This window comes from Schistocerca americana, unplaced genomic scaffold (assembly GCF_021461395.2).
Source record: "Schistocerca americana isolate TAMUIC-IGC-003095 unplaced genomic scaffold, iqSchAmer2.1 HiC_scaffold_347, whole genome shotgun sequence".
Classification (NCBI taxonomy): Eukaryota; Metazoa; Arthropoda; class Insecta; order Orthoptera; family Acrididae; genus Schistocerca; species Schistocerca americana.
The window spans coordinates 54,568-66,771 of record NW_025726068.1 but is presented as its reverse complement, the minus strand read 5'-3'; the positions used below and the strand labels follow the sequence as shown (position 1 = coordinate 66,771).

General features: G+C 54.0%; 1 protein-coding gene across 1 annotated transcript; it reads right to left on the bottom strand.

Moving 5' to 3' along the window:
* Positions 1-10,314: 10,314 nt before the first annotated feature.
* On the bottom strand, positions 10,315-12,000 carry LOC124580699. Its single transcript, XM_047131277.1, has one exon. The coding sequence runs from the start codon at positions 11,998-12,000 to the stop codon at positions 10,315-10,317; it is 1,686 nt and encodes a 561-aa protein (XP_046987233.1).
* Positions 12,001-12,204: the final 204 nt, after the last annotated feature.

Below are 12,204 nucleotides of genomic sequence, written 5' to 3'. Positions count from 1 at the left end.
GATCGGCGACTTTTGTGTCACCGTAACGACGGCCGTTTGCGGGTTTGTTTTTTTTTGCACATCATACATGGCGAGGGTGAAATGTGAAATGTTTTCGTTTGGTTTGTTTTTTTTTTGCCGCCCACTATTCCCTTTGCTGTACGCCGAGTTTGACAATGGTGAGACGTAACTGCAGCGTGGAGGTGTGTGAGTGACGTTGAAATGAACGTGCCATTAAGACGCATTGTTGTTGTATTGTACTGTACGTGTACGGCGACACGCACGATGATGTACCATTCGACTCTGATGTTTGATAGCCGTGTCTGACTGATTGCGTACGACGCACGCACACCGATGTCGTCATTCAAGATGCACGCGTGTCCAGTGCAGTACAGTAAGCGCGACGACGGCGGCGGCGGCGGCGGCGGTCGTTTGTTTGGCGAATGTCTGTACACGTGTTTGTCTGTGTCCATCCGGTATGTATTTGTTTGTTTGAAAGTGTTTTGTGTGTCGGTGACGTGGTCCGATCCGTCGCCCCCTGAGTAACTGTCGATCGGCGCGATAGACCGGCGTCACGCAACTGAACCGAAGTCGTGGGCACACCCGTCATACTGTTGTACACCGTCGCGCTGAGAACGGTAACGAAAGGTTGACTTTGATCGGTCGAATGTCTGGGCAGAACGTGAGGAATGAGGCACGAGTGCAAGGAGGGGGGGCAAAAGAGAGAGGAAGGGAAAAAGGGGAGAAACGCATTCGTAGAGCAACGGAACGCTCCCGTGTCGGAGGCGTATTGGAGCCGCACTGAAATGCGTTTAACGGCGGCGCGGCTGCAAGTGTCTGCCGTGGTGAACGTTACCTTTGACGGCTGCATTGGGCTTTGCCTTTGCTTTTTTTGCTTTCGCTTTCGCTTTCGCTTTCCCGGATGTACGTAACGTTTGTTGATATGGTTCTGAGGAAGAGTGTATGACAGTGCCGTGCCGTCCATGTTCGTGTGCCCTCCCATTGTGTGTATGCTATTGTCTGTGTACTTGAATGATGTATGTAGGTGTTAGTGGACATGTTTTACCAGTGGGGGGAAATGGATCGTCGATAGTTGCCGTCACTCTGTCACGGTCGAGATGACGCACCCTCCGTACAGAAAGGTGTCGAGAAAGTGAGTGTGTGTGTGTGTGTGCGTGCGTCCGTGAATTGGCAGTGTTTGGAGGTGGGCGTGCCCTGCATGTGGCCCGGAAGGCTGTTCGTTAGGCGGTAGTGTTGTGTGGACAGGGGAGGGGCATGCGTAACGCTGCTGGCATGGCATTTCGGGAGATGGGAGGGGGCAAACGAGGAAACGAGGAGCGGCGGCCAAAGACGGGACGGGGAGGGGCGCGGTGTGGGTGGCTTGCGCCTGTGCTCGGCGTTGTGGTTTGTGCAAAAGAGGAGGAGAAAAACAATGTGAGTTGCCAGGGAGGGGAGCGGTGTTGTGTTGTGGTTGTCGTGGTGTAGCCGCAGACGCGGCTGTCAGTGAACGTGGCGAGACGGACGGATGCGCGGAGGGGCGGGGGCGGCGCATTTCGCCGGTGCCGTGCCGTGCCTGAAAGCCGCGTGGTCGCTGTGTTGTTGGTGGCGTGGGGGCGAGGAGAGTACCGTACGGGTGTGCTTGTGCGCCGGAAATGGCACACTGCGCCCGCCCGTCTTGGAGGCTGATGGCTGTGGTGTGGAAATGGGGCGCGGTGATGTTGAAGCAGTTGAAGAACAGAAAAGAAACCAAGAAAACGGAAGGCGTGATGCGGCGGTGGTGGTGAGAGCGGGAAAAACAAAACAAAAAAAAAACAACAACAAAAAAGAAGGAAAAACAACAAGAAAACAAAAAGTCTATCAATATTAAAATGTAAATGGAAATGGAAATGGACCCAGGTATGACCTCCCTGCACAAATAGCAGAGAGTCCGATGATGATAATAAAAATGTGCCAGAATGTTAACGTCCCTACAAAACAAACCCAACGATAATATTAATGAAAGAGTGAACCGTATGTAACATTGCAACAGACATAATGAAACCTGATAAATTGTATAAGGGCAGCAGCGTTGACCTTTGGCCCTGTATTCAGAATAAAAAGAGCCAAAGATCGTTACCCCAATGAAAAAGACACTGAAACATGTATGTAACATAGTAGCGATGGCGAGACATTGTAGCATCTGTGACCAGAGAGTTTGCGCTGGACTGCGCGAGTGTTGCGAGCGGTTCCCAGTCAGTCAGTCAGTCAGTCAGTAGTTGTTGCGAGTCCGTAGCTCTGTGTAGTTGAGGGCTGTACTCTGTCAGTAGTCGTCGCGTGCAGTACGCTAATAGTCGTCATGCAGAGCGGTCGGTCAGTAGTAGCAGCCGAGTGCGGTTGTGTGATGTAGGCGGTCGGCAACACTGGTCAAGATGGTGAATAAGGTATACTGTTAATTAATATAATCATTAGATAATGAAAAATTGTAATTATTCTCCAACAAGTTCCCCAATAATAATTTTTATTTCAAAAGCATTTTTCAAACATTTAATTTTTTATTGAACTAAAGAGTTCGTTGCACTTCACATTTCATTCCACTTCTTTGAAGAAAAATGTCACTAAAATCACAAAAAAAGAGAATATTATTATTTGCAATGCAGTTCCTCCAAGCGCTGCGCAACAACCAGAGCAGAAATGTGACATCCATTTATTCGGAGGTAAGACTTTAAGTCTGATTGTTTTGCACAGGGCCAAAGACCGATATTTCGGTTTAATTGAAGTTTCTTGTCACTGAACGGACTTTTTTAAATGTTGTGTGAAGACTTTATATTTGAGTCAGATTGCGAATTTCACATTTTTGTTGCCATTTTCAATACCTCTCATTGTGGGCGAGGTTACAATTAGCGCAATGTCCATTAGCATCCGTAAATAACATTGTCCATTATTTTAAATTTTGCTGGGAGGTTACAACACACACACACACACAAAAAAAAAAAAAAAAAAAAAAAACAAAAAAAAAAAAACAAAAAATTGCATTTATATCCGCTCCTCAATTGTAGATACCGCTTACACAGCTGTGTGCAATGAATGAGTGCTGGCTGGTAATTAATTGCACTCCTTGGAGGGAAATGCCATAGGAAGTAGTCTTTAAAAAGTGAATGTTTTTCGTTAAGAGACAAAAGTTACTTTAGAAAAAAAGTAATAGTGGGGCTTTTGTTGTTGAACAAAATAAGTACAATGAACATACGTTATCAGATTTGCGCAATGCAGCGTCACACCACCTTTTGATTATAACACAATAGACTATACATCGTCCCGAACCGTGACCAGAGTCGCGAGACGAGCAGAGCACGCCGCCGACGCCCGCTCAGTACAACCGTCCACCCGCTACTACTGTCGACCGACTACTACCTCTCCCGACTCGCGCTACAATATATATATAACAACTGTTCCTGGCGACCCGGTGCGTGCCACTACTGTCGTCTGGCGCGGTCCAAGCGCCGACTAGCAGCGATAAAGAACTCTCTGGTCAGACAGAGATGCTGTCATGCCTCGCCATCGCTCTGGTAATGAATACATACGTGTTGCAGCGTGCGTACCACCGGAACACGCAGTGGCGGAGCCAAAGACTGTGTTGTCGAGGTCGAGTGCGAGCGGGAAGAGAGGCAGCGTCGGCACGGAGATGCAAGCGAGCGCGAGACGCACGGGGGCTGCGGCGTGGCGCGTTTGCGGTCGGCGCCTTTGGTGGCAACGGCCGGGACAAGCAGCGGTGTATGGTGTGGTGCGGGGCGGACAGGGGCGGAGGCGGCGCGACGACGGCATGGGGGCGAAAACGGGACGGGGGACGGCGGATGTTGAGAGGCGTCACGCGCGGACAGGACACAGACACAGAGACACACAGATTGGAAAGGGAGGGTGCGCGGTAGTAGTTGGGAATGTGCGTACCGTGCGGGATGGGAGTGGGCGAGGAACACGGTCGTGGCCCCTGTTTTGGGTGCGTGTGATGACGTCGGTGTGTTGTGGGAAGGGAAGGTGCTGTGGCGGCGGCGCGTAATGGGCGTAGGCCGAAAAGAGAAAGGAACGTGGGCAGTGTGTTGGCAAGCGTCGGTTCGACTGCGACGTTGATGGGCAGGGCAGGGCAGGGCAGGGCAGGGCAGGGCAAGGCAAGGTTAATGGTGGTAGGAGTAGGCGTGTGGGCGCAAAAAATCTGCCGCTGCAGGCGGTGCCGTAACCGCCATGGCGGGAAGGAGAGAGGGCCAAAGAAAGAAAGAAAGAAAGAAAGAAAGAAAGAAAGAAGAAGAAAACAAAAAAAAAAGGAGGGGGGGGCGAAAGTGGAGAGGCGGTGGTGTGAGAAGGGCGGGGGCGGGGGCGGAAGGAAGGCAGGAAGGACAAGAGGCGAGGCGACGGCTTGCTTTGTGTATCGGTCGGTCTCTGGCTATGCTTCGTTTTCTGCAGCAGGGTCGGTGCGCGGCGTGGCTCGCGGCAGTGGGAACGCCTGGTGGCTGGACGGCCAGCAATGCGGTTGGATGGGCGGCCACAGCACCGCACCTGTGCCCGAGGAGGAGACGCTGGCGGCGGGCCCTGAGGTGAGGCCGGCTCGGCTGGGGCTGTGGATGTGTAGGTGTGCGCCGCTGCTGCAACAACGAGTAAAACGCGAGAAGAAGGGATGGCGGTAGAGAGAGAAAAAAAAAAAGAGGTCGTGTTGTGTTGATGCGCAGGCAGACGCGTACAGAGGGACGAGCCCGGTCTGCAGCAGGGTGTGGCCGTGCCGAGTGCAGAGCAGCGGCGGCTCGGTTCGGTTCGGCCCGGCCCGGCGGGCCGCGCTGTTGTCGCGGACGTGAGCGCCCCCTGGCGGGTGGCCGGAGGCGGCGCGGCGTGTTGGACGTGTGGCTGGTGGCAGTGCACAATTTGCGAGTGGCTGGCGGTGTGGTGTGGCGGTTGGCGCGTCGGGCGGCGGAGAGGTATGTGTTGCGGGCGCCCTTTGCTGCGCTGCGTCGTTGCGTGTGCCGTACAGGGCGGGCGCTTGTCGACTGTGTGGGCGGTGTGGCGAATTGGCGTGAAACGGCTGCCGAGAGGTGTGTGGTAGCGAGCCGGTCGGTGGTGTCAGTGCGAAGGGGAATGTGCGTGCGTGTTTGGCGGTTTCGGTGTGCTTTTTGCGGCGTGAGAGTGGGAATTAGTGGGGCCGGCTGTTGTGTTGGTTCCTTGTGTCTTGTGTCGCGTAGCTTGATGGCAACGTGGAAGGACGCCGGTTTCGTTTTCGTTTCGAGCCTTGCGTGTGGTTGTCGACGTTGACTGGTTGGCGTGTGCCGATGCACGTGCATGTGTGGGTCGCGAGTGCGTTTTTGGCTGGCTGTGTGTGTGTGTGTGTGTGTGTGTGTGTGTGTGTGTGTGTGTTTTGGGGGGGGAAGGGGGAGGCGGTGGTGAAAGTGCAGTCGTCGGGTGGGGCTGGGGCTGTGCGTCGTGGCGGAAAGGTGGTAGGTTGCGGGAAGCGAGCCCGTCGTTGACGGTGTCGCGTGAGTTGTGAATCGAGTGGGGCGCGGGGCGCGTGGCGCGGGGCGCGGGGCGCGGGACAGGAGCAGCGTGCCGCTGCGTCGTGGTCGTCAGCAGAGGCTGTGCGTGTGCTTGTCCTTTTTGTGGGCGGTTCGTGCGAGGCGTTTTTGTTTTGTGTTGCCCTAGTTGTTAGTTTATTTTGTTTGTGTTTGTTATTTTGAGACGACGACTGGTTGGTGGCGTGCGCGCGAAGTGGCGGTGTGCGCTTCCCGTGTCGTTTGTGTTGTTTTGTTTTTTTGTTTTTGTGTGTTTTTTTTTTGCACTGGGCCCCGGTGGGTGGGTGCGTGTGTGTCGATTGCCGGCTGGCGAAAGGTGCGCCATCGGCGGGGTGGGTCGCCGGCACAAGTAGAGGCGGCGGCGTTGTTGCTGTTGTTGTGTGGTGTTTGTTTTGTTCGGCTGTGTCGGCGAGCTGTGTTGCGGTGCGTGTGAATGGTGGTGCAAAAGTGCTGGCGTTGGGGCTGCGACTGCGACGGCGGCGAGCCGCGGGCGCGCCATTGATAGTGATGTTGTGAACAGCGGCTGTGTACGGTAGTGGTGTTGTTGTAGCACGACGTGCATCCGGGCCGGCGCGGAAAGCGCAGTTGCGGGCGGTTGCCCTTCGGTGCCAGCCATGTCGCGTGAGCGGCGGGTTGCTCTGGTGTCGACACGTGGTGCTCTGGGTTGTTGTGTGGTGCCCTTTGGCCGGTGGGGGTGGTTCGCGTGTGTCTCGTTCGCGCTCGGTATCTGGTCGTGGTCGTGCTGCTCCCCCGTCTGTCGGCGGTTTTCGACGTCGTCTGTACGTTTTTGTTCGTTTGCGGCGTGCCTGCCGACGTCGTCCCGTCGCGACCTTTCAACCGAAAGTGTGGCGCCCGAAGGTGAACGAACGTAACCCTGACCTCGGCGCTTTACGCTGAGCCGAGCGAACCGAACCGAACCTAACCTGTGGTGTGGTGTGGCGAGGTGAGCTCAGCCTGTGAGCCCCTAACGTCTACGTAAGGTAAGCTGTCCGGCTCACGCCTCACGTTTGAACGCTTTTTTAACCTACGTTTGACGCTTCTTAACCTAGCACTGACCCCTTAACCTAACGTGTAACCTAACCTAACCTAACCTAACCTAACCTAACCTCTGACGCCTGACGTGTTTGAATGCTTAACCTAAGTTTGACGCTTAACCTAACCCAAGTCCCCTTAACCTAACCCACGTCCACCTAACCTAACCTAACCTAACGTAGACGTGTAAACGTAATGTGTAACGCGTAACGTGTAAGGTCGGCTGTCGTGTGTGCTTGACGGCAGATTGGGTTGGTCTGTAGATTCGGATTGCGGTTTGCCTCGGTCGAGGGGTTGGGTCGGAAGCGGCGAGGGGCGGCGGCGCCTGTTGCGCAGGCGGCGTCCGTTTGCGGCGGGCAATTGTTGAGAAACGGCTGTGAATGTTGGCGGGCGAGAGGAGGAGGACGGCGCGCGATGTGGCCCGACGGCTGCGGGCCGATCGGGAAACGGCGGGAGGGCGACGGAAGGCGATGGGGCGGCGGAGGCGCGTTTGCACGGCCGTCATCGCCGCACGCCTCGGCTTGTGTGGCTGTGGCGCCGGCCGCGCTGGCCGGGCTGCCGCGGCGACGGTGTGGGAGTTTTGCCGAAGGTTTGGCCATTGTGGCGGGTCGTCGGCTGGGGCTGTGGGGGCGGCATTTGGGCGGGGGCGGCGATTCTCGGCGGGCCGACCCAGGCTGTAGCGCGCGGTAGCTGCAGTTTGGCCGTGGTTTGCGGCGCTGCCGTGGCGACTGGTTGGCGACTGTGGTGTGGCTGTGTGTAGCCCCATCCTCGGTGGTTTGAAAGGCGCGGGCGGTTGTGGCGCAGGTTTGGGGCTGCTCCGCACAGGCTGTCGGACGTTGGGCGGTAGCAAGCGCTCCGTCCACTTTCTTATGGCTAAGTTTTACAGCTATTTTATTGCAGGATTTACTTGTTAGCATTGCCTGCTTCTTCTGGGGAACATGTGTGAAAATTTGGTCATCTTTATTGAGCAGTGTCTTGTGTGTTTGTGGGACGGGAGTGTGACTTTCTTGTTTTTGCGGAGTTTTTTATTTTTACTTTTTGGAGCTTTTTACTGCAGAGCCCGTTTTTCCAGGCTGAGAGAGGTCATGTTTTAGGCTTCTTGCTTCATCAGCGGTCGAGTAATGCTATCGGTCGTCTGTATTTGTCCCTCGCCGGTTGTGGTTCCGTCAATTGTCTAATGAGTGGGTTATCTGCGTCATGTGCACGGTCGTAAAATCTTCGTGCTTGGTCCTTATGTCTCTGTAGTACTTCTTTTTCATCCGCGGCGTCTTGTAGAAATCGATGTGGAAATTGCGAATGAACATGAAAAACTCGTCGTAGGATTTTGTTTTGTAGTGACTGTAGTCTCTGAATGTGGGTCTTTGCCGCACATCCCCATACTTCACTGGCATAATCCATTACCGGTCTGATGTACATCCTAAAAATCAGGAGGCCGTTTTCAATGGATAAGTCAGAAGTCTCATTGATGAGTGGATACAATGCGCCGAGTCGTTGGTTGATTTTTGCTCTGACGTCGTCAATTTGTAGTTTCCATGTTAGTCGTTTGTCGAGAATGACGCCGAGATACCGCGCTGATGTGTCCCACGGCAGCTGCGTGTTGTAAAGTCGGAGGTGACGAGCTGGCATTGTCTTCTTCCTAGTGAAAATCACCGCCTGTGTCTTCGTCGGGTTGAATGTTATCCGCCATTTTGCTGCCCATTGTTCAAGTGAATTCAGCGCGCTCTGCAACCGCGGCACCAAAACTTCTCTCCAGCGGCTGCGTGTGTAGATTACAGTGTCATCGGCGTAGATTGCTTTTTCTACTCGTGGTTGCGTCGGTATGTCGGTCGTGAATAGTGAGTAGAGGATCGGCCCAAGGACCGATCCTTGGGGTACCCCGGCGTTGATTTGTCGTGGCGTCGATAGTGCGTCATCCATCCTGACAGCGAAAGTACGTCCTTGCAGGTATGAGGCGAGTAGGCGAATGAATGGTTTCGGAAAGTGCAGGTGATGAAGTTTCCAGATGAGTCCTTTATGCCATACTGTGTCGAACGCTTTGGTCACATCAAGAAGGACTGCACCACAAAATTCTTTTCGATTGAATGCTTCAATGATGTAATGTACTACTCGGAGAATTTGTTGTGTTGTGCTGTGGCCACTGCGAAATCCAAATTGTTCTTGCGGTAAAGCTTCTGTTCTGGTGATGACGTTCTGGAGTCGTGCAAGAAATATGCGTTCGAACAGTTTACTGATGTGTGGTAACAGGCTGATTGGTCGATAGTTCTGCGGATGACGTCTGTCTTTTCCAGGTTTAGGTACGGCGACTACTATTGAATGTTTCCACTGTGATGGATATGTAGATGAGGTGAAAATCCAGTTGAAGATGGCTGCAAGTCGTACGATCGCTGTCCACGGGAGTTGTTTGAGTACACGACCTTGTATGTCGTCAACGCCGGGGGCCTTGTTCGGCGGTAGCATCCGTATGGCAGCCTGAACTTCTCTTGCGGTGGTAGGTGTTATTTCGTTTTCCTCTTCGTCTTCGTCGTCATCATACGTGCGGAGTAGTTCGTCAGCCTCTCTTTCAATTCGTTCGACTCTCTGTTGGTCAACTCTGTCGTTTTGCGGTTGAAAGTTCTGTTCAAAAGTGTCAGCGAGCATGTTGGCCTTGTCTTCCGGTCTGTATGCGGTCCTGTCTTGCGTCTGGAGCGGCGGTATTGTGGTCCTGCGATTTGTGAAGAATTTTATCATGTGCCAATGCATAGGATCGGGTGTGAAGGCGCGTAGTTTAGCTGCCCACTGCTGGTTTCTGTAGTCGATGAGTGCTGCCTTGATTTCGCGTCGTAACTGGTTAATTTGTCTCTTGAGCTGCGGATTTCGTGTTAGTCGCCATTCTCTGCATAGTCTGTTGCGCCGTCGTATTGAATCGAGAATGTGTTGCGGCAGTCCTGTTGTCGGTAAATGCGGCGGCTTAGGTGGCGGTGTCGAAAGATTCAATGCTTCTGTGATGGTGTCGGTGAATGCAGTGATCGATTGTTCAGTGATGTCGTCTTCGTCTTGAATTACATCTATTGAAAATGTGACATGTTCACGGAATGAGTCCCAGTTCGTGCGTCGTAGATTTAGGCGGCCTGGGTGCTGTACAGGTGTGACGTGAAGGGTGAAAATGACAGGTAGATGGTTTGAGTTTAATGCATGCACTACTTCTGCGGTCATGAAATGTGGAATGCCTTTAGTGATGGAGATGTCAATTACGTCAGGTCGGCCGCGTGATGGAAAACACGTCGGCTCGTCGGGGCCACAAACGTACGCATTGGCTTCTTCCGTTGCCTGCAATAGGAGGCGGCCACTCATATTTGTTACGAGAGAATTCCAGGCGGCATGTTTTGAATTCAGATCGCCGGCGATAAAAAGTCGGCCAGGCGTCCGTAACAATTCTCTTGCGTCATCAATGTCAAGAATGTGACGTGGACTGCGATAGACGGAGATGAATGTGATTGGTCCATTTTGAGTGTCTACAATGATAGCTGTCGTTTCGATGTGGCGCGTGATTGGTGGAGGCGCTTCATGATGACTAATTGAACGGCGAATGAAAATAGCGGTGCCGCCGCCGTGCGTCAATCTGTCCGTCCTATAACACTTATAATTTGGAATGTTAGATCGAATCCCTGGCTTCAGAAAAGTCTCATTCACTAGACAAATGTCTATGTTGTAGTCCGTAATAAACTGTCGCAGCTCAAGCACGTCATTAGTCAGATTGTCCGCATTGTACGTCATTATACGTAGATTATCGAGTCGTGGCAGCCTAGGCATGCTGCATGGTCACGTCTTTAGTTACTATTTGCGTTCTGCTGAGCGTCGCCTCAATGGTGACGGCGATGGTTTGTGGCAGCTGCACAAGCGCTCTACTCACCTCTGCAAGGGTAGATGCAATTTGCGCAAGTAGTACCTGCAGATCAGGCTGTTCCGTCCTCGGTGGTGGTGACGGCTGTCTGCGTGCGTTTGCCGGCTGTGGTCCATAATTTGGCGGCACAGTTTGGCGCTGTGACGCCGGGATTGAAGTTGACGCGCGCGGCTGGAGGCCCTGTTTTAGAACTTCCGCTGCCGTGAGCTCTGTGCGCAGCCTGTTGGCGCGGTGCTGCATCGGCGTGGGCCAGCTGCTCTGGTCCACGGTCGGCGGTGGCGGCGGCGGTCGCTGCCGGCGCGTAGATGGCTTCAGCGGTGGTAGTCCTCTAAATCGTCGACTTGCCTCCTTGTGCTTGGGGCACGTTCGATAATTAGCGGGATGAGCCCCGCCACAGAGCCCACACGTCGGCGCCTCTTCTCGTGACCGCGTACATTCACGGCTGTCATGTCCCGCGCCGCATTTTACGCACACTGGTGGCATGGTGCAATAGCGGGCAACATGATTGAATCCTTGGCATCTGTAACATTGTATATGTCCGCGTGGTCTTCTCAGTCGTTCAACTTTCACTGAAAGATCGTAGATACGAGTGAGTTGAAAGATGCCGCGATGTTCGGTCGTATCCGGTAGTATCACAACACGGTGCCCAGTGAGTTGATTAGTTCCCGGCATCTTGTGATTCTCGATCACTGTAGCAACATATCCCAACTCTTCTAACTCTTCTTTAAGTTCTGCGTGTGTCACAGTCATCGGTATTCCTTTTATCAGCGTCTTTATCGTAGGTGGCCGGACCGCTGGCGTCGTGTACATGGGAATCCCTTCTTCCCCAAGCTTTCCCACGACGTTGACATAGTCTTCAGTTGTGTTTAATAGCAGCTTCAATGTCTCTCCGCCCGTCTGTCGCACTGTAAATGTCGCCTTACAGTTCGTCTTGAGCCACGTGTGCAGCTGTTTGTAAGACTCCTTGTACCGCAAGGTTATCGGCGGAATCCTCTTGGGTCCTGCAGGTGGTACTGGTGGAGCATCTGCTTCCATGTCATGGTCATTTTCGGGATCTGCAGGCGTGTTTTGCCGCCGCTGTTGTTCATCTCTCTGTCGCTGTTTCTCCACTAAATCATCATTTGCGGCGTCTAGTGACACTCCCGTCCCTCTTAGGGGCTCATACCGGTTAGTTACATCAAGTTCTCTGGCCACTATGAGCTGTTGATGCCGCGCCTGCTTCTTCCGTGGCGGAATCTGGAAGTCCGCTGCGGCTGTGCTGCCGTGGTCTTCGCGGCCGTCTGTAGAATGGCTACGGTCCCCTCGTCGGTGGTTTTTCGCTTCTCTCGAGGCTGTAGGAGTCTCGGCAGGTTCGTCGTCCTCAGGTAGGTCCGGAGTAAAATCCATATCATGGTCCATATTCATCTCCGACGCGAGGGTACTAATACTTCCCCTCGCGCCGGGTCGGGTCATCGTAGACGTGCCGGCTGATGGCGGGGCGGTCGACGGAGCAAGCCCCGTCAAACCGCGGCCGGCCGGCACAGGTGTTCCTGGTGCATGAGCACCAGACTCACGAGCACGCAATCGCACATCCTCCCCTTCCGACATCACGATTTCGAGTGGTGGTAGCAAGCGCGGGAGGCGCGGCGCGGCGGCGCGCAGAGTGGCGGCCGCTCTCTCGGCCGTCCGCGCCCGCCCGCGACACTGGCTGGGCCTTGTGATTCTCTGCTCTGCTGCTGTGCTGTGCTTGCGTGCCTGCCGTCCCGCTCGCTCTCGCTGTGTGTTACGCGCGTCGTCGAAATGGCAGATCAG

Coding starts and splice junctions, on each gene's coding strand:
- LOC124580699 (XM_047131277.1), bottom strand. CDS start 12,000: ATGTCGGAAGGGGAGGATGTGCGATTGCGTGCTCGTGAGTCTGGTGCT.